Source organism: Hypomesus transpacificus, chromosome 9 (assembly GCF_021917145.1).
Source record: "Hypomesus transpacificus isolate Combined female chromosome 9, fHypTra1, whole genome shotgun sequence".
NCBI lineage: Eukaryota > Metazoa > Chordata > Actinopteri > Osmeriformes > Osmeridae > Hypomesus > Hypomesus transpacificus.
The window spans coordinates 9786933-9813758 of record NC_061068.1 but is presented as its reverse complement, the minus strand read 5'-3'; the positions used below and the strand labels follow the sequence as shown (position 1 = coordinate 9813758).

Here is a 26826-nt window from a genome sequence, read left to right as displayed (position 1 = left end):
TATTGTCATTTGCTGTGGACCATGCTTGGTTTCTGCATGATTTCTCAGAATTGAATCCTGAACCACAAGGAATGTGCATAACTTGTCATGACTCCTGGAGTCATAACATAACTGTCATGAAAAAATAGACAATTTGAAGGAAAGTGCAAGATTAGCATTCAAATATTTGAAAATCACTACTGGCATTTTTGTGTGAAAATGATTAAATTCTTATTTACAATTTTACATCAGCCCACAACTAGATTAGTTATCCAGAAACCATCAAGTGAGAGAGATCCATTTAGAGTTTATACATTTTTAAAATAATATATATACAATCACAAACATATATCTAAAATACAGAGGCCTTTATGGATACAGTACAATTTGTTTTTTACCTCTGCCCCAACCATCCCTTTGGGTATCTGTCTGGTATCCCACCCAGAAAACATTATTGAAAAGGAAATAATCAGCTATACTTAAAATTCAAAGATAGGAGTTGTGTGTTGTAGGACAAGAAATAAACAAATGATCTCAATTTAGAATTATTGAATTGAGAAATGTACACGTTACCTCTATATAGCTATAGAAAACAATTAAGTGCAACAGGGTTGAGAAATAAATGGTGAGAATCCAACACTGCTGACACCATTATTGATCAGTGTTAAACACTGCCCCTCCCCTTGGACCTTTTTATATGTGTGGAGTAGTGGTCACACATCCCCTTAAATCACATCACATTGCATCATGTAGGTGAAAAGTGCTTCAAATGGTATGGTAGTAGTTCACCTGAGGGGGGATTGTTTTGACAACAGCACCTGAAAACATTTAGACTCAGTGCAATAAGGGAGAGTCGAGCTGTGAGGGAAAGAGAAGGAGGGCATACAGCTAGCTCCTCCCCTCCAGGAACAGTTCAGTAAAACGGACTGGGATGAGTAGGTTCTGGTTGGCTTCATCCAGGTTGGAGAACAGTAGCTTTACAACACAGTGTACAGTGTGTCAAACATAACACAGGCAGTGTTTCCCACACATAGACTAATTTGTGGCGGTGCGCCACAGAATCAACTCCGGCCGCCACACATTGCGTTTCGTAAAACATTTTTTTTTATCGCTATTTAGGTAAAAACACGCAGCGTATTCGTTCAGCTGCATTTCCTTTCCCTGCTCTCCCTCCGTCTCTTTCACGCACGCGTCTTTCTCACATACACACACAGTCACTACGTCAGCACACGTTAGCAACAATGCATACGCCGTTCTAGTGAGACCGACAGCTACATCAGCGAGCCTTCAGCATTAGTGCCGTAGCTAAAGGTCTAGGAAAGTTGAGGCTACTTTTCGCTAGGTACCGACGGACATGTCTTAATCGAAGGTTCCCCTACGTTCTTTTGGTGAGAAGTTTCAAGAGCTAGCTACTTACCCGGCGTCATGGAGCCGAACAGTTAAATAGTTATTTAGCACCCTGTATGCAGCGTCGCTACCTGCATATGCAGAAATTATTTGTTTGTTGTTGTTGATTTTGTGAATTATTTCCAATCCCCCCCCCCCCCCCCCCCCCCCCCCCCCCCGCCACATATAGTTTTCTAATCTGTGGGAAACACTGACAGGTCATGCATAATGACTCTGATATCCAACACACAGATGACCCCACCACAGGACAGCTCACTGGCACGTGGGATGAGGTCCAAACTTCACTCTTGTGTTGTTTATAGGGTGGTCCAAGAGGCTTTTAGCCATCACTGACTTGGACAGTGGCCAGACCAGCCCAGACCTCAAGTCCCATCCTCCAGCCCAGACCTCAGGTCCCATCCTCCAGCCCAGACCTCAGGTCCCATCCTCCAGCCCAGACCTCAAGTCCCATCCTCCAGCCCAGACCTCAAGTCCCATCCTCCAGCCCAGACCTCAGGTCCCATCCTCCAGCCCAGACCTCAGGTCCCATCCTCCAGCCCAGACCTCAAGTCCCATCCTCCAGCCCAGACCTCAGGTCCCATCCTCCAGCCCAGACCTCAAGTCCCATGCTCCAGCCCTGAACTCCTGGCCCACCTCACATGTTGTATGCCACATAAATGGGGTCCAGCTGGTCAGCCAAGAAAGAGTCCCTCAGGTGCATGCGCTGCTTCTCCCCACGAGAGTTGATGGGAATGACCCCGGGGTCCACAATGACCACCACACCCACAATGAGGTGGTGCTCCTCCAGGACCACGTTGGTGACGAGGGGCACCAGGTCCAAAGCGTCTTGCTCTGAACCACACAACTCCGACACCACCACCAGAAGGTTGGTCCATGTGAACACCGCACTGGGGGAGAAGTGTGGGAAGGAGATGGAGTTACAGAGACAATGTTTATAATATGTCTTTAGTGAGGTAGGATGAATTTATACGAGACACAATATACCGCAGTTAGTAAGTTGGCTCACATAGATACCAACACACACAACTCCTAAAGCAGATGAACTAAAGATATAGTGCAGTACACAATCACTTGTGTCCTGTGAGCGTAATTACCTCTCAGCAATGCTGCGATGAGCCCGAGACACTGAGGTCTCAATGTCAATTGGATGATAACGCAGTCCCCTAAGCTCCAATGTCTCGTCCAAGGAGCCCACCACAAACAGGGCGTCATGACGATCTGTGTGTGTAGGTATGGAAGTCAGGTTGCAGTTTTCTAGTTCCTATATGACCTCTAATGGGCATATTGGTTACATTCATCCAATTAGCAACTGGCAACAAGACAACATAGTTAGCCTTGTTCACCTTCACAATCATTTTAGCATCGGCTTAAGCTTTGTTTAACTCCGTAACGTCCTTAGCCTCAATACTGACCACGCAAGCTAAAGCCTGAGCCGTGCACCATCACTAAACCGTGATGTCAGCTGGTTCCCTCACCCCCGCTAGCGTCGAGCAGCTCTGTCCTCTTGACGAAGCCCAGGTAGCCCGTCCTGGCCCACAGGGTCTGGGGGTCTCCAAAACTGAGCTTGGTGTTAAAGTGATCTGCTTGCAGGCTCTCCTCCCCATAGATGGTGTAGTAGCCACTGGCACTGTGGGGGCTGTTCACCCAGATCTAACGGGGAGGGAGGGGGGCAGGGTAGGGAAATATACGGATGGTTTAGTCACACAATCTGAGATAGATCATGGTTTCGTTTCATTGCTGATACAATTCCATCTGACCTCTCCGAGATGGGAGTCTCCGAGAGGTCCTCTGGTCTCTGGGTTCACAATGATCACCCTGACGCCTGGCAAGATCTAGAGAGAGACAGAGACAAACAGAAGTCAGGAATACGTCTATCTGTAAAGTGGAAGATGTTCAGTGAAAGCTTGCTGCATACAGACACCTACTTTGCCAGACTCCATTAGAGGGAGACTCTGTGGTGCTCCTCTCTCCACCAGCCTCACTCTGAATTACATAAGCACGTCATGACACAAAAACACACGGTCAGTTCAACATCAATAACCATCCAAAGAAAAGCCTGTGCCTGCCAGTCTATCATCATGAGTTCTCACCTGTCATGGCGCAGGGACTTCATGTCCACAAACACAGTGGAGGGGTCTGGCCCAGTGGTGCCCTACAGAACACAGACGACAACCACACTGAACACCTGGACACGCCACTACTGACACACCACAGTCCTGGACTGTTCACATGTCGTGGGCCCGCATTCTGCTGCTAACAGAGGTAAACTACTTCAGGCCAGCCTCAGCACTGAGACCACCCTGCAGACTCAGACCTACATACAGCACACTCCAGGGGAGGGAACTATTGGGCTAAAAGCTTGAATGGTATTAGCTTAGGTGTGGTACAGTATGAGGGGTTATGGTGGTGGTGGCGGCTGGTCTGTACCTGCAGGCAGATGGCCAAGTTGACCCTGGACCCGAAGGCCGTGCTGACAGCCCGGGGGGACAGGCCCAGATCTTTAAACAGCTTAGAGAAGGAGTGTGTGAGGGAGAGCCGGGGCCGCTCCTCTGCTATCACCACACAGCTCCTCACACAGGACAGGCTGAGCCCTCGTGCCTGCACAAAGGGTTAGAGAGAAGAATGTAGTCCCTGGAAGTATGGGAATGCAGCGTGAATGCACTACAAAAGAAAACCGAAAGAGAAGAGGCAAGAGAGAGGGAGAAGAGCTGCTGCTGTGGGCCTGTCCGGTACGCGTCTGTGGAGGTGCGTCTGTGGAGGTGCGTCTGTGGAGGTGCGTCTGTGGAGGTGCGTCTGTGGAGGTGCGTCTGTGGAGGTGCGTCTGTGGAGGTGCGTCTGTGGAAGTGCGTCTGTGGAGGTGCGTCTGTGGATGTGCGTCTGTGGAGGTGCGTCTGTGGAAGTGCGTCTGTGGAGGTGCGTCTGTGGATGTGAGTCTGTGGGTTCCTCACCTTGAGGATCTCAGTCTGCGTGCCCAGGCCCTTGGTGCAGAGCTCCATGACAGAGTAGGAGCAGAAGGTGTCTCTGATGCGGTACTGACTGAGCGTGCTCAGCCACAGAGGCAGGCAGGTCTCCAGCTCAAAAGGAGGGATGAGGATGGACTGGTGGCCCGAGTACACACTGGGAGACAAGAAACACGCCAGGGTCAGCACACAAGACAGAAGGTGAGCCCTTCCATTTGAGAGTGTGTGGATGCAGGTGGGAGAAGGAGTGTGTGTGTGTGTGAGTTTGTGTGGTACCTTGCGAGACACCACAGAACGAAGCCCAGGCCACAGTAGGGGTCCAGGCAGATGGCTATTTGGCGAGAGGAGTAAAGTTCACACTGCAGCTTGATAGAGCGACACAACGCGCTGACCGCTGCATGGGAGATCTGATCACACACATAGACACACACAGACACACACAAACAACACACAGACACATTACTAAACCATAGCCAGCAAGAAATTCTTTACAATTCTCCACTTTAGGACTGTTTAGGGGTCCTCTGGTACCTTGACCCCTGTGAGCATGCCCGTGGTGGACACGCTGAAATCCAGGTAGGCTATCATCTCTGCTGTGGGGGGCTTGTAGATCTGGGAGGGGCGGCGGCGTGGGAGATCATCTGAAAACATCCACAGTACTTAGCTCTCTGGGAGCAGGGTTGCACAATGTATGTCTTCTTTACAACTATAAGTATGGTGTGAGTGACCGTGTACTGTGTGGTCCTCTACATACCTGTGTCTATGATTGTGGGCCAGGTTTTGATGTTCACAGTGGCTGCAGCCTCTTTCGAGCGCAGGATCCTCATTAGGTTCTGAGTGGTCAGTATGCTGGCTGCCTTACTGACCTAGAAACCTCGAGCAGAGCACAGGCCGTCAGTGTTGTGCACGTCCAGACAGACCGTAGGAACACACACACGTACGCACAGACACTCCTCCTACTGCTCCTACGCTGTCACACTCACGTCAATAATCATGCGCACGGTGGGCAGTGTGGCTGCCAGGTTCTGGGGATGAGGAGGTCTGACTGTGACAGGAACACAGCCGGCATACAGGCAGCCATAGAAAGAGGCTATCAGGTCAACTCCTGCAGGTTAGAAAGAGCGAGATAGAGAAACAAAAAGAAGGAGGGAGAGAGAGAGACAGAGAGAGACAGAGAAAGACAGAGAGAGGGAGAGAGAGAGAGAGAGGGAGGGAGGGGCAGTAAGACCTTTTGAACGGGTATGTCACACTAATGCCAGGGAGAGTTGGACAGATAAGGAACCCACCAGGAGGGTAGAGCAGGACCACGTTGTCTCCTGTGTTGATGCTGCCCTTCTCCGTCAGCGCGGCTGCTATCTTCTCTGCCCGCTTGTGCAGTTGCACACTCGTGGCTGTGCACACTGCTACCCCCTGCAGGACAAGATGTGGGGACACACACAGACGAGAGGGAGCGGTGAGGGGAGACAGCTGTTGACTTCAATAGTGAGCATGTGGGAATTTTGCATCTTGGAGTCCGCACTGTATGCATTCCTGTGTGTGTGAGAGTGAGTGTGTGTGAGAGAGAGAGAGAGGTGGAGGCTTAACAAACCCCCCAAAAAAGACAAAAAAGAATAAAGAATAACAGAAATGGAGAAGGAGACCTTGGCATTAAGCAGCACATAGAGAACATGGTCTGGGTCCGTCTGTGCCCTCCACTGCAGAGCTTCTGTCAAGAACTGGTGCTGAAATGAGACAACAGGACATTACCAGTATGTTCTATTCAAGCATTCACTTGATATCAGTACAATAATAACATTCTGGTGTCATGAACAGCAAACACAGAACAATCTCTAGGGTGTTTGTTTTTGCTGATGGGAGGAACTGTACTGCGGCCTGTCTTGCACTACCGCTCAGGACATACAGACACTGTCAGTGAGTTGCAGCTGCAGTAAATGATCTTGGACTCAGAATGTCCACCATAGACAGATTTTTTTGGGAGCAAAGGCAAATGTAACTCCCATTGGCAAACAAGCAAGCAAACTGGCACTTTAAACTGTGCAGCAAGAGCCAACATAGTCCTTAAAATAATGAAGACATGACTGAACTAGCAAATACAGCAGTTCTAGAGATGTTCTCGAGAGGGAGACCAAACAGAGAGGGTTGGAGGCTGGGAGATGAGGGGTTAACACTGAGGTTTAATAAGGCTTGGGAAGGTTGGATCGTAGATTCACCAAATAATACTGCATGAACAAACACATGCCATGTCTGAACTCAGGAACAAGAATAAAAAACCTATCCTGTTCGAACTTAGAAGTACTGATACGTGGATGTGAAAATGGAACATGACTCCAGACACAATGGCCCTTTCACAGTACAGCACATTCCTGAAGCAGGGGACCAGGGAGGGGACATGGAGGGGGGGGGCACACACACCAGATCTTACCATCATGGTGGGCCACATACAGAGCTACATCCAGAGAGAAAGGAGGGCAGTAAGACAGAAGACACAGTCTATCATGTTGTTTCATGATCATGTTGAAAGAGATCTGACTGGAACTAGGCCAGCCCACCTGTTACTAGAACAGTTACCTTACATCTAAAGGTGAATGCTGGAACCTTGACTATTTAGGTGAAACCCTGTGTTCAGCAGCAACGTCTAAGGCACGACAGTCCTGACCATCATGCACATTGTAATAGGTATCCATGGGATACGGTAGTGCTTCCAGCTCTTGCTCTATCTGACTGGTTAGAAGACCGTGTGATAAGAGTTTGTGTGGTTCTCCTACCTTCCTGACCAGGTCCTGGTCCTCAATCATGCCCAGGTCCCTGCCTGCTGCCTGGGCTATCCTCTTCCCGGCCACCAGGTTACCCACCATTATGGAGGCTGGACCTACTCCCACTGCACACAGCAGGACAGAGTACAGATACAGTGTCAAGTACACAAACAATTCTACAGGTATCCTTAACAAACACACACATGCACAAGCAAACATATACACACACACACACACACAGTGCTTGGTTCAAGAGTGCTGTATCTTGACTTGACACACGTTTTACGTAAAGATACACACACACACTCACTCACACACTCAAAACACACACGCGCACACACACACATTGTACCTGGTTGCTTCTGGCGTGGTTTGGGCAGGTTTGTGACACAGGTGTGGGGGCACATTAGGATGTTGCAAGGGTGCAGGGTGCCATCGAGGAAGTTCTGCTTGGTCTCGGAGATGTGGATGCCCCCCAGGGGGGTCTTGGGCAGCGTGTTGGCAGGCACCAGGGCCAGACAGTACAGCCCCACCTGGTGGATGCTGTCTATGGCCTGCACACAGCAGCACACATCCACAACGCCACCAATGTTAGTATGGTACAAGGCCAGGAGGAATTAGGAATAAGTAAACATGGGACAAAGACAGTAGGTGCCCTATCTGTTGGGATATATTTGGTGGCAAATACACTTCATAGAAGGGATTTGAAGATGTTCATTTCAGATAATCCCAGTGATGTTGTGGAGGGGTTGGTTACCTGCAGTACTCGACTCATCCACTGGAAACTGTCCTCCTCACTGGCATCCGGCCTCTGCTCTGCCACAATGACTATCCTCTCATCATAGAACACTGTCGCTGAAAACACGGAGATCCTGAGGGGACAAAAAACATCATTTACAGTTATAACGTTGCCTCTTATTGTTGGGGGCTCCATTTACAACATCTCTTTTTAAAAGTAAATGAATTTGTGGAAATTCCAAGAAGTACTTTGCCCATGAGCATGCAGTGCACCATCAAGCCACCAGGAGGAAGTAGTAGGCCATATCTCAAACTGACAGCATCACAGTGCTCTCAGAGCATTGGGAAACTGTAGCAGTAGAATCCCCTCCACCCTCACAGAGGGCGGCAGGCAGAGTGAGCTCCACTCACCTCCCACGGTACACGGTCTTCACAGGCTCCACGGCCAGGGCTGTGGCCACCAGGTCGTCAGCGTTGTGTCTCCTCCCACTCACCATCAGCAGCCCCTCGTTCTTACCCACAATGAAGATTAGACTGCCCTGGAGACCCAACACACACAGCACCGTCACAGACACACAGTGACACACACAGCAATCTCAACAGACACACAGTGACACACACAGCAATCTCAACAGACACACAGTGACACACACAGCAATCTCAACAGACACACAGTGACACACACAGCAATCTCAACAGACACACAGTGACACACACAGCACCGTCAACAGACACACACAGCAATCTCAACAGACACACAGTGACACACACAGCAATCTCAACAGACACACAGTGACACACACAGCAATCTCAACAGACACACACACACTAACACACACAGCACATTACTCAGAGTAAGAACACATTAACATGCAGACCCCAACCAGACTTACCGGTCCTACAAAGCCCAGCAGTCCAGACCTCACAAATGGGATCTCTCCTATAGGAGCACCACTGGTATTGACGGGAATCACCTTCACACACACATTACACAAACGCATCAAATATAGTTCCAAACATTTCAATATGGCTGTATCATTTGGAGGAGTGAGCAGGGCTGGGGAGAGGTGAGGGCAGGGTGAGGAGGAGTCTGGCTGATGGTCCACACCTCAAACGTGTTCTTGGTGACCCCAGGCAGGCCGTAGTACATGTTGCCTCCAGCGCGCGAGTTGATCACAATCTCCCCAATCTCATCCGTCTTACACAGCTGAGGAGGCCCCTCCGGCTTCACTATACACATCAGAGCTGGACGGACAGACGGGACCGACAGGACAGAGTCAGCATTCAAGCATACACACCAGCACATTACAGAATCCCCGACTCACACTGGGTGAGACTTGTCATCCCATTCCGCCCTGTATTTGTGTCGTTTCTGTCGACTTCTCTCCTGTCAGTTTAGCACCCTGTCTCCAGTCCCTTCCTCCTTCCTCACCTCCAGGCATCACATGACCCACGTCCTGCACGGTGAGGGCGGAGTTCTTGTCCTCGGTGTTGACCCTGATGACGCCGTGGCTCAGTCCGCCCATGGACAGGATGGCACGGGCAGGGAGGGGGGCGCCGGGCACCCCTGGTCTGGAGACAGGACCAGGGCACACAGTGACCACCCATGTATACACACATTTCAGACTGAGATAGAGAGCTTTGAACTATTCATCTGTCCATCCAACGATGAATCTAATATTTCGATCCTAGTATATCTTGCTGCCTACCTGCGTATGGCCACTGTCATGGCCTCTGGGGAGGCAGCACATGGACAGATGACCTCGGGCTTCAGCCCATGGGACTGGAACACGTTCAGGAAGGCATCACACGACGACACCGACCCTGGGGGAGAGAGGGAGGGAGCTCCCTTTCAGATGACGGTCCGCCAGTAAGGTTGAGGAAGAAATGAACATGACCTAGCATCTCTACTCACAGGGGTTGGCACCATCGGCGACGATGAGCATGCGTAAAGAGGCCAGGCTGGTGTCCCTCTGGTCTCGGTGGGCCATCATAGCCCAGTGCAGGTCACGACACTTCACCAGAGCTACCCGAGCTACAGGGAAGGACATCCAGCTACTGGTTGATGTCTCCTTTGTATACCAATTCAGTCATTCTAGTTCCTGACAGTAACGGTTTGTGTGTTTGCGTGCGTGTCGGAGTGTGTGTGTGTATTACCTTTGTGAATGTGGACTCTCTGTACCCAGGAGAGGGGGCAGGCCTTCATCACAGCGTAGGGCACACTGATGGTGTGAATCCTGTTCATCACAGCCTGCAACGATCAACCTCAATCATACTACAGTAGGTGTTTTATCTACAACCATGAACAGCGAACACACACTCATATGCCCATAGACCTGTAACAGCCGTATAAACAAATCCTAACTCACCGCGAGAACACCGTGCCAAAGCCCCATGTCCTTTTTGAAGTCCAGAACATTCACCAGTGTCTCTCCTGGTTACGGAAACAGGCAGATACAGATATAGAGGTAGTGGAGCAGATGTGTTTTTTGAACAAAATGAGCCTTAAAAGCACTTCCTGTATGCCTGCCTTGCAGTGATACTCACCTTCACAGTAGTTGCAGGCCTGGGTCAGTGCTTGGCAGTGAGTCAGCATGGCGACCTTAGACACAGCCACTCCCATCACTGTGCCCTCCTTACTGGCCTTGTACTACAGAGAGCAGGGGAATCCACATTTAGAATTCACACTCACACATAAAACACACACACACACACACAGACTCACCTCTATGTATGCAGGGTCAGTGTTAGCTGTAGGAATGTGGGGCTGCCAGTCTTTGGAGGGTTTGGTCAGGTACTTGGAGTCTGTCACCACCCACTTTAGTCGTGGCCAGCCTGTCAGAGACAGCCAATCCCATACAGCAACCAATAGATCTCAGACAATACAACTGATGTAACAGAAAACAGTCCAGGATGAATGGAAACAGACTAGTCCGTTTCTGACCTTTGAACTGCAGTATCTCTCCAGTGGGTGTCTTGGGGAGACCTTTCAGACAGATCTCACTGGTCAGGGCCAGGCCCACTCCACAGCTGCCCAGTAGGAAGCCCACCTGACTATTTCCAGCATCCCCAAGTGACCAACCAGTAGCAGTGGTCTGTAAATGAAGATTACATGTGTATTAAATCTTGTAAATAGCTGCATTAGTAAAAAGTACTAAAGTTGTAAAGTAAAGTTGCTTTTAACTACTCATCTTCAGCAGAGACTATTTAAAATAGCTGTAAATGCTGCTACTAAATGTTAAGAATTAAATGTTTCCAGTTCTAGTACATATTGTGGGTTCATCACCTTTCGAGACAGAGGCACCTCTATGGGCACAGGGATGACCTCTGCCAGCAGACAGCCATAGAAGGCCACCCAGAACATTCCAGGGTCACTGTTAGGGTACACTAGCGCCACCTAGCAATGGAGGGAATAATCCAGTTTGGTTTAGAAAGTAGCTAAGGCTATGAAGCTGCATCTTGCTTAAATATGCCTTGAAGCAGTCATGCAGACACACAAGGATTACATAACATCTCTGCGGCACAACTCCATTTTTTAAAGATTTAAATATGCCAATTTTGACCTTGGTAAACCTTTGCAAAAAATTTAAATAATGTGACCTAACAAAAATAACAATAAACTACATATTTATGAGAAAAAGGTCATAGATGATGTTCTGATTTAATCCCACTTGCATTGAATCAATTGTTCAGTGGGAGGGAATGTTTGTGTATGTGTGTCAGTTGCATGGTGTAGGCCGTTGTCTCCCTCACCCTGTCTCCAGGCTTGAGGACCTGCTCGTTCTTGGGACCCAGCTTGTTGAGAAGAGTGTAGGCAAGCTTCACACTGCGACTCCACAGCTTCCCTGGTGGAGGTGGAGGGAGGATGAAGAGGGAGGATGAAGAGAGAGGAGGACGAGAGAGGAGGACGAGACAAAAGTGGAAGGAGGGATGGAGGAGAAAGAGAGGGAAGGAAGATAGAAGAGTAGAGGGACAACATCCACACAATAAGACCTAGAGAACCAACCAAATGTCACATAGCTACAGTGTGAGTCTGTTTGAGTGCGTCTGCTTGCATGTGTGTGCACAGTATTCTCTCTCACCGTAGGTGAGTGTGTAGAGGGGTTTGCCCGTGATGTCCAGGGCGGTAAGAGCGGGGCTCTTTGCCTGTGTGGAGCCCCAGCGTGCCAGGGAGGCCTGAAGGGCCGGGGGCCAGTTACTGACCACCCCCAGGGGCTCCCCCTTCACTGGGATGATCTGACGGCCCTCTGGCCTGGGCGTGTTAGGGTCCGGCTGGGGCACTGCGATGGAGAGAACAGAGGAAATAATCATGCAGATGAATGAAGGCTACAGTAAATGTGTTCTCAAAACTCTAATATATTTCGTAGAACGCTCATTGATTCTCCAATCCCAAGCGTAGGTCAAGACGGATCACACAGTGAACAACTCTGTATGAGATTGAAGTGCCACTCACCTTCCACAATCTCCTCAGTGTCGTCCATGAAGAACTCACTGAGGGGGGGCCTCTTGGGCCTCTTCAGGGTGTTGAGCAGCTGCTGGATCTTAGTGGACACCCTGCTGTTCACCGGCACCCCTACAGGGGGGGGGGGGGGGGGGGGGGGGGGGGGGGAGGCAGTGGCCGGACAAACACATCCAGTCACACAAACACACCAGGGAAAGGCTTCTCCTCACACTCCCTAACCTCATACAGTGTGCTGCTTTTCACTCCAAATATCTGTAACCTCCAAACACATTTCCTATTTGACCCCCACCCCGTCCAATTACATCCAATCAAACCGACTCTTAGGCCTCAATGTGGAATGAAAGCCAGCACACAGGGCTACCTCAACACTTGGGAACAGGAGGACTGGGGTGAGGTATGGGGAGTGGGGTTCATTGGTCTCTATGGGGAAACACAGAAGGGTCATGTTTGTGGGTACAGCTCGTCTCCACTCCGGTCCCTAGGTCTAAGGTGCACAGGGGGTCAAAACAGTGTCACAAGGTCACACACGTTCCACAGACGATTAAAGGTTTTCTTACGGGTTTCTCTCAGGCTGTAGGTACCCCTCCCTACAGCCATTCAAATAAACAGTGACAGGGTGGAAGAAGACCAGAAGAAAAGAAAGCAACATGGTTTTGGATTAATGATAATGCAATCCTGGAACTAAAAGAAAAGGCGTCTGCATTTGACGTGGAAAACAAAGAAGCGCATGAAGATCACGACATACAGTACACTCTCTACCTCACTTACACCAGCATTACTGCTGACTCTCTCACTAGTTCTTTTCCCCCTCTCTCCCTCTCACACACTAATATACATGTAAACATGTACCGTCGGCAGTTTCCATCATGCTGGAGCGGCTTTGACCTCGACTCATGCCCCGCACCACAGCGTTGGGCAGGTCTACCCTGGGGCCCCTGACCTGGGGGGCCGCGGCCGTCACATCAGGCGGGGGGCCGCGGTTCTCAGATGGGGCTTAGGAGAGACAAGGGGGGGGGGGGGGGGGCTCCATTAGCCTAGGAAACAGCTTGAGACTTTCTATTCTTTTTGGAGAAAAAATATGTCACGTGCATAATGAATACTCACAAACAACAACTTGTGAATAATTTGGGCCGCGGTAATGAAAGCGTGTCTTACCGATGCGCGTGTGAGCCAGCATTTCTGCGACTGCTGCTGGATGAGGCTGGGGCTGAGGCTGGTACTGAGGTTGATACTGGGGCTGGTACTGAGGTTGATACTGTGGTTTATACTGAGGTTGAGCCTGGGCCTGGGGGTGAGACTGAGGCTGGGACTGGGGGTGAGACTGAGGCTGGGACTGGGGCTTGCCCTCTCCATGGGAGAGGGTGGAGGAGGCGGAGGAGGAGGAGGTGGAGGAGCCCTGGACAGAGCGGTTGATCCAAGAGTCAGGGCTTTGCAGGTTGGGCTGGGCCAGGGATGGGGGGGCACCAAGCAACACCCCCACAGACCCCTGTCTACGGACAGAGGCCTCGTCCTCCGACCCTGACGAAGAGTCTGAGAGAGAAGGGAAAGACAGAGAAAGATAGAGTGATGGAGGTGCGCCTCGTCGTAGCTGAGGGGTTTACAGGGAATAGCAGGTGGCCTACCTGGGGGTGTCCGGGCCTCAATAGGAGACTGGACGTAGGTAGAGCGACGTTTGGTGGGCATGGGCAGGGCCATCTTCTCCTCTTTATGTTTGGCCAACGCAGCTTGGACCGCTTCTGAATGGATGTCTGTGAGTGAGTGAGTGAGTGAGAGAGAGAGAGAGAGAGAGAGAGAGAGAGAGAGAGAGAGAGAGAGAGAGAGAGAGAGAGAGAGAAACGGTTAAATGAGACAACTCTGTCATAAACATTAGAAGTGGTCTATAGTACAGTCCAGTGTTGTAGTAGGCCTATTCTAACTATACAGAGCGACAGGATACAACTTATTCTGCTCTGAGTTAGGCTATTATCATCCTCACCTACCCTCTCATTACACACACACACAGAAATACACACAAATGTGTTCACTTGATTACATTTGCACACAGTGAAGGACCCACGTGTGTACTGAGCCACACATGTAGACTCCACAGTGAAACAGGAGCAGTCCCTAACAGAGATGGAGGCCGGCTTCCACCCAGCACTAACATGGCTAAATAAATCATCAGCACTGCACTCCACACAGAGCCTCGTTACATAAAACAGAGTCTCTGAATCACACACTCCACACGTCTGTCATCAGCCGGACAGTACCATAAACAGTCTGAGGACTGAACGGACTGAAGGACTGACTGAAGGCATCTCTCTCTCTCTCTCTCTCTCTCTCTCTCTCTCTCTCTCTCTCTCTCTCTCTCTCTCTCTCTCTCCAGCTGGTTTGTAGCTAGCTCCAGCACCACTCCCTCCCTATCCCTTGAGCAATGCTCTGCTTGACCTCAGATCCATCCCAGTTTCCGACGGGGTCCCCCTGAGGCCAGGGGCCCCTGAGCCTCACCAGAGAGGGAGGGACCGAAGGAAGAGCAGGCAGGAAGAGAGACAGAACTGCCGAGGATGCGTTTACACAGTGGGTGTGCTAGTGACACCCCAGTAACAGGTGTGGAAGTGTGGGGGCTTGTTTCTTGTTCTTGCAGACTTCCCTTTCCCCTCTCCTCTCCCACCTCCGGCCTCCCACTCTGTCTCTACTGTCCTTCTTAGAGCGCTACAGAACCCCTGCCTGGACACAAGACCCCCCTCCTGCTTAGTATTCCCCTGCCCTCTTCACTGCCCACTGCATAGCCGAGCTGTGACATCACTCTGCTTTCACCGTGCGGGGCTAGGGGGCCAGGGGGCTGGGAGGGGGGGCTTGGGAGGGGGCTGGAGGGAGGGGGGGCAGCCTCCCCTGCAGAGTGGGTTTCTCAGTCACAGAGCAGTCTTTCTACTTCACCACAGGGCCCTGCTGATCTCAGACAGACCTCTCTCTCTCTCCAGCAACCACACACAAAGAAGGGCCACTTTAATTGGTCCCTTTGAAACAAGTTCCTGTCTAGAGATTCAGCTTCAAACCAGACTGGATCGTTACCATCAACAATGACTAAACAGATTTCCTCAGGCAACATATATTGATTAAATGCAAAATACGTTGACCAAACTGTGTTCATGGGCCTAGGCATATGACCTCTCCTCCTCTCTCCTCATGAGCGATAACTTCTCACCTGATCGGTAGCGGTCGTCCCTGGTTCCGCCACTGCGATGTGGTCGCCGGGAGCGACGGTAGCGAGAGGAGCTGGAAGGAGGAGGGGCATGGCCAGAAGAGGAGCTGGAAGGAGGAGGGGCATGGCCAGAAGAGGAGCTGGAAGGAGGAGGGGCATGGCCAGAAGAGGAGCTGGGACCTGAAGCCTGAGATTCATACTGAGGAGGCTCCACTGTGGAACACACACACACATACACACACACACGTTAGCGTATAACAAACAGAGCCGTTGTGCACATCATCGAATACCATACACAGCACAGCTCTCTAATCAAAATGTCAAAAGCAGTCTATATTGTAACCTCCCATCACAGAATAGAATCAACTACTTTTGGCCTGGCGCTCAACGAGGTCTGCTCCATATTAGAAGGGCTGTGTGACCTCGACAATATTTACAGCCAGTGGAGCCACGGAGGAAGTGGTCCACTGAAGGGGGAAGTCTGTCTGCCTGTCAAGACAGGCTCCAGGCCTCTCCCTGAACAGAAGCCACACTGTAGTATGAGGAGCTGCCACCGTGGGGCAGCAGGGAGCACACGCTGGCTGTCACCTCCCTCCCACCATTCTTCTGGCATTTCAGCATGACATGGTTGGTATTCACAGGCAAGGGCGTAGATTTGGTTTGAACATGGAGGTGGTTGAAGTAACGTCACACAACATTAATAACATTTGAATATTGGGGCGGTTACCCTTCCCCCCCACAAACGACGCCCTTGGCCACAGCTGGCTGGAAGTGTAAAGAAGTCTAGAAGTTTCCTACCTGGTGTTTGGATGATGTATGGAGCCAGGAGCTTGGTCCTTTTCTTCTCGTACCCTTTCTGAGTGATGTCCCCTGGTAGAGAAGACAACACGTGAGTGAGTGTGGGATTGACCGAAGACAACACACCATTACAGTACCCCACCACCCCCATGCACACACACACAAACAAGAACATCACCTCCAACTTTTCTCAACAACATGTGGAGTACAGGGTTTACTTATAAATACCGCTGGGATGTTTGTATGTTTTGTATGTACTGTATGCATTCACTTCACACACGTACTGACCCAAACAGCACTGTTGTATTGACAAATACACACACACACACCAGAAGGTCAAGCTTTGATATTCCCTGATATTTGCCAGCACTTCTCCCCAGGTCTAAGGTCAACTGAGTATTTGAGTGACTATTTACCATACCTCTTTGAACACAAGTGTAAACTTTAACAGCCGATTAAAAAAGGATGAATCTGATTCAATTGTTATCGATGGAACTCTTAAGATAAAGGGGGCAAGACACTGTCATCAGGCAAACCATCTGTAATTGAGAGTGAATACCCCAGGAAGGATGACCGTGCTCTGGGTGAGAGGCCCACCCTACTGGGACACCACCTGCTACACGGTTCCAACACAAATCCTTTATGTTGGAATGAGAGTGAGGGAACATTTGAAATGAGAGAGAGAGAAATAAAGCACAGGAAATAGAGGAAAGGAGGATGGGGATGGTAGAAAGGTGGAATAAGGAAAATATGTGAAACACTATAAATATGAATGGAGATTAAAATGATGAACCAAGTATGTAGTTGTGAATAATACTTGGTGTGATTCCAGGATTCAGGATGTGAGGAGGAAGTGGGAGAGCGAGTGAGTAGGAGAGCAAAAAAATAAAAGAACAGAATAAATATGAGGGCATATGGGCACCAGAGCAGGATGGGATGAATCAGACAGAGGGAGGGTGACAGGGGAGGAGAGGAAAAGGAGGAGACAAGAAGGAGTGCTGAGGTCGACGAGTGCAGAGTTGGGGTATCTGGGGGGGGCAGAGAAAGAGTGTTTTTTGCTTCTTTGTCAACTGTACACTTATTCATGACCTCAAACCTTCCTCGCTTGTTCTCTCTATTTGGCGCCTGACTGAGCCTGGCTCCTGAGAATCTGGCCTTGAAGCAGATCAGCTTGTAGCCAACCGCCTCCGTAAGAACAGCTGTCAAACACACACACACACACATGTTTGTATTGATATTCTTGTGGTGACTCACACTTTAGTCCCATTTGAAATCCTGTTTTCCGTAATCCCTAACCCTAACTTTAACCCAACAATCAAACCTAAACCCTAAATGTGAATCGATCTAGCTCCAATCCTTAAACTAACCCCAACTCTCAGCAGGCACCCTGACGTGTCCCTGCCAGGCCCCTAACCAAGGAGACACACATCAGGAATCCCAGATGCTTGCCTTCTCAGGGACCCATCCTCCTTCCCTCACACACCTGCTGTGACACCACATCTGGAACACATCATCTCCTCCTACATGGGGACACATCATCCCCCGTTCAGTCATCTGTCTGCAACCCTTATGATGGGTAATCTGGGGGTGATCTTTCTATCTGAGCGGATGTATCATGTCCCAGCACTCTCCCCGGGCCAGGCGGTGGGACTAATCCCAGATTACAGATTAGGCTGCTGAGACACACGGGCAGGAAAAAGGTGAAGCTTTCACTGGGACGCGCTGGTCAGATCTCAGCCTCAGCACAGAGGACCTTACAAACCTCTCTCTCTCACACTCACACACCAACACACACACTCACACACACACTCACACACACACACACACGGTATGCAACCAAGATTCTGAGGTATCTCCAGGCACACACATATCCAGACTCTCACACACACACATCACATACAAATTCAATTTCAGTCAATGTCAATTCCACACAAGTGAATGAAGGATCACTGTCCAGACTCCAGATAGAATAGCTTGAAGGTTACAGTCAAGAAGAACCAGCAAGACCCACATCCTGTGGCCTCATGTTAGCCTGTTAAGAGCCTCATGTTAGAGTTATTAGCCTACTGACCACACGCACACAATTCAGCCACATCATCCACCATCAGTAAAACGAGGGAAAGTAAACACTTCCATAAGTAATGCATGAACGGTACTGTTGGCCCAGCTTACTCACGCGACTTATTTTTAGCTCATGTTACCAGCCTGCTCCACTGCAGAGGGGTAGAGGGATGGAGATGGGGGAGGGGCGTACGTGTGGCATGAGGCGAGTCTCAAAGTAAACACAATTCCATCAGAGCAATTTCTCATTTATCTGTTTTACCATGGTACCATTAAAAGCTCCTCCCATTGACCACTCAACTTTAGATTGGTTGTGTTCACTGGAGCGTACCACATTGATCAAGACCACCCCTCCCGCAGCACAGATGGTGCAGTCCATAGTAAGCGGAGGTGGAATATGGTCAGTGTCAGAGGCACAGAGTTAAAGGATAAGTGAAACGAGAGTGGAACTAGAGGCAGTAGCAAATCCCATGAGATGAAGACAGAAGGACTGTCTGTCAGGACTGACTTTGCAGGAACTGTCACCGCTGACCCACTGTCAGAGCGCCTGGTCCACTCAGTCACAGGGTTCTCTCTATGGTCCGAGTCCAGCGTCGCTAGGCTGCCTTGACATGAGTGTTGGTGGCGAGGCCTAGAGATTTGAATCTAGACAGATCAGAGCCCCCCTCCCCCGCACGCCCTCTCTCCTTTCCCTCTTCCTACAACACACATCCACTCAGCTGTTTGAATAGCAGTGAGAATTCACTCTCTCTCTTACTTTTCACCCCATTGGCACTCTGACTGAATAGCAATTCGTTTGCACTCCCTCTCTGGTTTTTTCTTCCTCTTTGCAACTCACTTGATAAACCCAGGTGCACACGTAAACATGTTTATAGATAAAATACAGTACATGACCCAACATGCACACGCAAACACTCACACACACAAATTTGACAGACAGGCAGAGAGACAGAGAAAAAGAGAGAGAGGTAGAAAGAGATCCATTTACTGATCGACATTGGACATTATCTGTAGTTTAAAAAGAAAAAGGTCTTCTCCTCCTACAGTAAGTAAGCAGCATGTTTGTATCTGTGTAACAAACATCCTAGGAAGGCTCCCATAGGGCTTCCCCTCAAAACAGCCAACTAGCTTGCTGGGCTAGCAGATACTGTCCTGGAAAATGCACTAGCAATCCACACACCAACGCAAACATAACTTGTTGTGAATGAGCTAAAATATATTGTATTTTGTTCTTTCTTTCTTTTCATTGAGTCATTTTAGCAGATGCTCTTATCCAGAGTGACTTACAGTAAGTACAGGGACATTCTCCCCCAGGGCAAGTAGGGTGAGGTGCCTTGCCCAAAGACACGTCATTTTGCACGGCCGGAAATCGAACGGGAAACCTTTTGATTAATAGCCCAATTACCTAACCGCTCAGCCATCTGACCCCCTTCTTTTTCTTTCTTTCTCTGTCTTTCTTTCTTTATCTCTCTCTCTCTCACACACACACAAACATCCTGTCTAGGAGGATGATGTCATCTTCTCCAATGCTCAATCTTTTGTCCTCTGACATGGCTTGCCTGCAGAGCGGTATGCCCCAGCCCAAGCTTCCATCCCAATCCCTGTCCCAGCCCTAGCCCTACTCCCAGCCCCAAAGAGGAACCCCAGCGCCTGTCTGTTAAACCCTCTACCAGAGAGGAACCCCAGCGTATGTCTCTGTTAAACCCTCTACCAGAGAGGAACCTCAGCCTGTGTCTGTTAAACCCTCTACCAGAGAGGAACCTCATCCTGTCTCTGTTAAACCCTCTACCAGAGAGGAACCTCAGCCTGTGTCTGTTAAACCCTCTACCAGAGAGGAACCTCAGCCTGTGTCTGTTAAACCCTCTACCAGAGAGGAACCTCATCCTGTCTGTTAAACCCTCTACCAGAGAGGAACCTCAGCCTGTGTCTGTTAAACCCTCTACCAGAGAGGAACCTCATCCTGTCTGTTAAACCCTCTACCAGAGAGGAACCTCAGCCTGTCTGTTAAACCCTCTACCAGAGAGGAACCTCATCCTGTCTCTGTTAAACCCTCTACCAGAGAGGAACCTCAGCCTGTGTCTGTTAAACCCTCTACCAGAGAGGAACCTCAGCCTGTCTCTGTTAAACCCTCTACCAGAGAGGAACCTCATCCTGTCTCTGTTAAACCCTCTACCAGAGAGGAACCTCAGCCTGTGTCTGTTAAACCCTCTACCAGAGAGGAACCTCAGCCTGTCTCTGTTAAAGACACTCCAGAGCAGGGTGCTGGCTGCTTCTAAACTACTATCATGTAGAACACTGGCTCTTTCTCAAGCCCCGCCTCTCTGTTGTCTCCCTGGAGAAGGGGCCCCTCTCAGGAACAGCAGCTAGGTGTGTCTACTCTCAGGGCAGGCAGGTGTTTCAGGTTTCATCTTGGGCTAGTGACTCAGGCACCACACACAGGCTGTCCACCTGTCGCAGTGTTGAAACAACAAAGAGACGCTTTCATTCTGTCATTGACCTAGCAACGAGACAAGGGAGAACCTCGTGTGTGCGTCAGTGCGTCAGAGTGCGTGCGTGTGTGTTAGTGTATGTGTGTATAGTGTGTGTCAGACAAAGTTGTGCTGGTAGAGAGGCGAAATCTTGACTCAGCCCACAGCCACCCCCTTCCTGTTCCCTCCACTCCCTCTGTGCAGGTCCAGGCATGGTTGACTCATGCACACCTGCTGTATAACAGAGCCGCCTCCTCCTGTCCTTCACACTGCTGTATCACCCTGGCAGCAGCCTACTGTACACCTCACACCCAAGCTTATAGCTCTGTTATTAAACACACACATGCACACATACACCTAACCACGTCTTCCACGCGGTCTATCCAAAAACGTATCGTTCTAAACCTTGCTATTATTAGTTTTAAAAACAAAACCCACCAACCACTGGTTTTAGACAGGATAGTAAACACTGCCAACATAACCATGGTGACATCCTCAGGGAGTTGGCTGGTGGCTCTTTTCCCCTCTATACCTCCACTTGCACAGCTCACAGGAAGTCATGGGGTTTCCATTTCCTGGAGCACTGAGACCCCAGGAGACCAAACAGCCAGCAGGCTCTGAGCTGTTTGGTCAGCAGAGAGGGCTTCTAAGTTCTGATCCAGGTGCGTTCCACAGGCTGGAGGCCACCACAGCACTGGAGATGATGTGAGCCGACTTCAGATTAAATGTAACTGGGCTGGTAGAAGCATTCTGGATGATGTGCAGACGGCACACTGGCCAGCGGGGCCAGTTCTCATGGACAATTTCTTCCTTCGCAACATATGTTTCTTCTATGATATTATCTTACAGGGCTTATGCAGGCTGTTAGCTGGTGTTACTGTGTTTTGGCTGTCATCCCGGCATATGGGCGTCTTAAGCTTCCCAGGGTTTATAACAAACACAAACTGAGGAAGAGGGGGGATCCTGACCCCCTGTGTCCATGGTAACACGGCCCACGTGTTGTCGGAGACTCTGCGCCCCCCTCCCTGGTTTCCTCACTTCCATGCAGTGTTGAACTAGCAGGCCTCAGGCAACCCTGTCTGGGAACAATCCCCTTAGGCCAGGCGAACTATATGTGTGTGTGTGTATCTGTGAGTGTGTCTGCCTGTCTGGAACTGGCCACTGAGATGAGTTCCTGGCCTATCCAACCGTTGGTGCTGTGGGTTGCACACCACAAGGGTGAGAACCATAAACACTTACCATAGCCATGAGTCAGCATGAGACAGTAAATAAACACAGGACATTTCAGAAACAAGGTATTATCCACCTGTTCCCATGCGGTCCACTGGAAACACACCACAGACTTGCATAATGCTGAGTCCGACAGGAGGCTTACTGATGGATCGTTTTTAAAGATGTGCTGAACACAGAAACACACACACACACACATACATATTCTCAATGCTGCCAAATCCACTCAGCTCTGTTCAATAATTCAGAGCACAGAAGTGACCTGGTCTCCTGTCTTCTATCCTCCTCTGCCTCTCTTTCGCTCTCTCTCTTGCTTTTTCAACAGTATTCAGACAGGTACGAGTGTGGCATCATGGGTAATAATCTGTATGTATTTTACTGAATAGTTCATACCTGGACTGAACAGGGCAGTCCAATGTGGGGAGGAGGTAGCTTTGGACCCTGCTGAGAAGGTGAAGATCTGACTGTACACATGAACCCTGCTGAGAAGGTGAGGATCTGACTGTACACATGAACCCTGCTGAGAAGGTGAGGATCTGACTGTACACATGAACCCTGCTGAGAAGGTGAGGATCTGACTGTACACATGAACCCTGCTGAGAAGGTGAGGATCTGACTGTACACATGAACCCTGCTGAGAAGGTGAGGATCTGACTGTACACATGAACCCTGCTGAGAAGGTGAGGATCTGACTGTACACATGAACCCTGCTGAGAAGGTGAGGATCTGACTGTACACATGAACCCTGCTGAGAAGGTGAAGATCTGACTGTACACATGAACCCTGCTGAGAAGGTGAAGATCTGACTGTACACATGAACCCTGCTGAGAAGGTGAAGATCTGACTGTAAACTTGGACAAATGTTGCACCTGCTTCTGGTTAATCCTGCTTATTGAATGGCTTGTTCTAAGAACGGGTGTGATGCTGGCTGTGTGTGTGTGTCACCCTCTGGGCCCAGATGAATTATTCACTCTCTTCTAGGCACATAACAGCCTGGCACCCCAGGGAGGTCTGGCATGGACTCCTCAGTGTGTGTGTGTGTGTGTGTGTGTGTGTGTGTCATGGATCATGTAGGACAGCTCCAGATCTCAGTGCGTGTAATCAGAGTGCCGGCCCTCGTGTATCATTCGTGAATTTGAGGCCATTGACTATTCACATAAGGTGTTACATAACACAAAGCATCCTTTTCAAAACAAAGAACTCCTCTGAAAGACACCAAGCACTTCTGCTCGGGGTTCGTCTCTGACGGCCTGCCGTCTGCCATCTCTGCAGTGTGCTTGACACACATCTGGATTTCCTTGTCCCTCATGTAGTCTCTGGGCCTTTACGTCTGGATGGAGATCAGTGCACAGCTCCGCTGTTACACTTAATGATCTTTTAAATGGAAACAAGGAAGTCAACAAAACCTCCCACAGCAGCCGTGTGTGTGTGTGTGTGTGGCTCATCATTCCTTCCCTTGTTGATAAAGAGGAACATTGAATGAGATAATGTGAGTGAGTGGCAGGTAGTGACAGAGAGAAAGAGAAAAAAGAGAGAGAGAGAGAGAGAGAGAGAGAGAGAGAGAGAGAGAGAGATGCCCCCAGCAGCTAGTACTGGCCTAGTGTGACTCACAGGCTGAATGAGCCAGGCATGTTGGCTCCTGATGCTCTGTGACCTAGATTGGGAGACGCAGGCAGGGCTGTAATCTCTCTCTCTCTCTCCCCCTCCCTCCCTCTCTCTCTCTCTCTCTCTCTCTGGTCTCCCCTCTGAACAGCATCAAACAGGCTGCAGAGCTGCCTCTCCTCCCACAGTAACATAAACACACAGCGGAGTGGACCCTAGTCACCTGAGCCCACAGTGGGGTGAAACGGAGCCAGGGCCTGCAGAAGAGCTGGAGGGGGACACACATCCACTCCCACTCCTTATCAGGGCAGTACAGCACTTAGGCTGCATAACCCCACCCAGAGAGGGAGTCCCTCACCACACTGGGGCTAACACACAGGCCAGGCCAGGCAAGGCCAGGAGGGACAGAGAATGTGCTTGTTTGATTTATGTTCACAATGAAAAACAAATACCCAGACACCCTCCAGTTGAGTCCAGACTAATTCCAGCCTCACAATCATTGTACCTTTTACCCTCTGAATGGTCTCCATTGTGGCCTTAAAGTCACAGAGGTTCAACTTCATGGTGTACCCACACAAACTGCCACTGCTAATAAGCTGATTACATATTTAACACAACACAATAGCAATAAGGTGACCATTGTCACATAGGAGTATCCACTGGCCTGTCTTCACTACACACTGTCCTGAAGGGTCTCCTAACAGATCAACATAGTACTGAAAAACAATGTTGTGCAATAGACCTACATGAGTTGTACAGTTCTCCTATTCCTCCTCCTCCTTGACTTTCTTTTCAGCTCTGAAAGCCAACAGACTGACGGTTGCCCTCGAAGGCTAACATTACTGTTGAGTCACAGAGCACCAACTGACATATACGTAACTCTACCCTTCAAACTACTCCTAAGCAGGATGAGCAGCCTGGCTTAACTACAAATATTGCTGCCCTAGTAAACTACAATCATGTCTGCCTCAGTCAGACCATCTGGTCATCTTGTAGGCTACATGGCTGTACAGTGAATCAATCAGTGGTGTTAAATGCCATGGTGCCACAAAATGGTGCAGCAGGGTTAGCTCTGGGATGAAAGGCTGTGAAGACGCAAGTTCTCTGTCCAATACAATGTCGGATAAATCGAGAATATAAGAATGACACTGGCATGTGACGCCAGGAGCCTAACATAGGATTAAAGCAGCAATTGAAAACTTTCTGCAATGCAGAACATTTTTTTATATTTAGATTCATTTCGATTCATCAAATGTATAGATGAATAGAACATCATACACAAAACAGTGTTGTCCTATTTTTCGATCCCTCTCTCCACCATCCAATCATCTCTCTCCCATGTCTCTTCCATCCACGCCTCCCCTCTCCACTTTTCTCCCCTCACCCTCTTCTCACCTCTCTCAATGCTCATTATCACATTGGTAATTGCTCTCTATTATAAACCAGGACACAAACTCATCTAGGCTGAGGAAAGAGTGGGTCGAGGGTTAGGCTCCCAGTGTTCACATGAGCTCTGTGGTGCCTCAGAACAATCCACTGCACACGTTCATGCATGACTCGTAAAACGACTTCAATATGTATTTTCTTGCGATAATAAAGACAAGGAGCAAGTTTAACAGCTCAAAGCAGCCACTGTGCAAGTGTGTGTTTGGCAGTGTGCAGAGGATAGGCCAGTCTCAAAGGGCACCTGTTCCACTCATGTTATAGGACACCTATGGTGCCTTCTACCCACTAGCATGTCCTATGGCTGTTCAGTCAAGTTGTTGGCGAGTAGTACTGCAGTAGCATATTGACATTATGCAGTTGAAACTATAGAAATATACAATCTAAGCTCTTCAGGCTGATAGTATTTGGTAACAAAAGAGCGTGTCTCATGTGTCACAGAGATGGCAGTATCAGGTAGACCTAAGTGTGTTTGCCACCTGAGTTTCAGGTGTAAGCTGAGAAGAGGCAGGGTGTGAATGGAACTACATCACTCAATGTAGGCTCAATAGAGAGGACGAGAATCGATCACAGATGCTAGTGACTAAACAGCCATACATTCACTCCTTTCTCTCTCTCTCTCTCTCTCTCTCTCTCTCTCTCTATCTCTCTCTCTCTCTCTCTCTCTCTCTCACTAACAAAACATAATATTACTCATCCACCCCCAGGCTCAGGGGATCGTCCGGCACAGCTCCAGCCATACTGTGATTCACCCAGAAGACTTGCATAACACCAGAAGATTCACTTTCTTTTAATATTATAGGCGTTCATCAAACTGCATCTGCACACGTTTTGGTAGGCCTATATAAAAAGTAAAAAATTAAAGCATATTTTCCCCAGAAGGATGACAGGGAACTAACATCAATATCACAGTGATAAGAAAGAAACTTGACCCATTTTCCTTGACAGGAGAGAAGCCGTACAGTAGCTACCGGATCGCTCTTTGGTGTTTTAAATGGGGGCTGTTCGAACAAAGTCTTCAGAATAAGTAACACACCACGCTTGATAACTCAGCTAAATACACGCTACTTTTATACGAATTTAACAAAACCTTCCAAGTAGCCCATCATCCACATTCAGTAAATCACCTGGTATTTTAGTATAACTTACACAACTATACCGGATGTATAAGATGGTAAAAATAGCAGTCCAAAATTGAGACTCATCTTCATTATGCCTATACATCTGATAATCAAAATTACAGAAAAAAAAGGAGGTCAGTGTTTTCATCTCAGCGAACAGCCACAACGAGGGAGTCTCTCCAGTGGAGGCTATAATACTGTACTGTGGGTCTACTGCAGTCCCCTCATCACTGCCGCGGGACGGTGTTTGTAGCTGTTTATAAGCGGGACACTACAAGAGCGTTACCAGGCTATGGAACGCAAACGCAGTTTTGATATCTGGATTTTCTTCTCTGTGTTGATTATATGATAACCTTACCTTCGGAGAGCTCCAAATCCAACTCCGCCAACTGGTCCCTGACCTCCTTAGGTAGCGCCGACATGTCCGCGCCTCGGTCCGCCATCGTTGGATGAATAACACAAATATTTATTGCAACGAGGGGAAAAGTGATGACACGTCTCAAAGCCAACGACAAAGATACAAATCAAGAAGTGGATTGTTTCCCATCTTTCCTACTCCCCGACACCGCCATAACTGTGGGAGATGAACAACTCACCAAAGGAATCTGTCACATGACCATGTC

The 26826-nt window shown here is 49.3% G+C and overlaps 1 protein-coding gene across 3 annotated transcripts; it reads right to left on the bottom strand.

Annotated features, from left to right (window-relative positions):
* Positions 1-1585: 1585 nt before the first annotated feature.
* Positions 1586-26809, bottom strand: dip2bb (disco-interacting protein 2 homolog Bb). 3 transcript variants are annotated; one of them, XM_047024578.1, is made up of 40 exons: positions 26562-26809; positions 16279-16350; positions 15484-15693; positions 13922-14047; positions 13455-13829; positions 13149-13292; positions 12291-12410; positions 11920-12117; positions 11591-11682; positions 11124-11234; positions 10782-10932; positions 10563-10672; positions 10385-10487; positions 10207-10271; positions 9995-10088; positions 9753-9872; positions 9547-9661; positions 9270-9409; positions 8946-9082; positions 8731-8811; positions 8249-8376; positions 7857-7971; positions 7452-7653; positions 7112-7224; positions 6769-6792; positions 5987-6067; positions 5633-5756; positions 5330-5451; positions 5101-5212; positions 4878-4987; positions 4623-4753; positions 4335-4503; positions 3814-3984; positions 3477-3538; positions 3312-3369; positions 3144-3218; positions 2862-3036; positions 2481-2604; positions 1982-2273; positions 1586-1929 (listed from the first exon to the last, which is right to left on the bottom strand). In XM_047024578.1, the coding sequence occupies exons 1-39, from the start codon at positions 26644-26646 to the stop codon at positions 2021-2023; spliced, it is 4998 nt and encodes a 1665-aa protein (XP_046880534.1). In that variant the 5' UTR covers positions 26647-26809; the 3' UTR covers positions 1586-1929; positions 1982-2020. The 3 variants fall into 3 exon arrangements, with proteins under 3 accessions (XP_046880534.1, XP_046880533.1, XP_046880535.1); XM_047024577.1 differs by having other exon boundaries at positions 1586-2273; XM_047024579.1 differs by lacking the exon at positions 6769-6792 and having other exon boundaries at positions 1586-2273.
* Between the last annotated feature and the right edge of the window lie 17 nt (positions 26810-26826).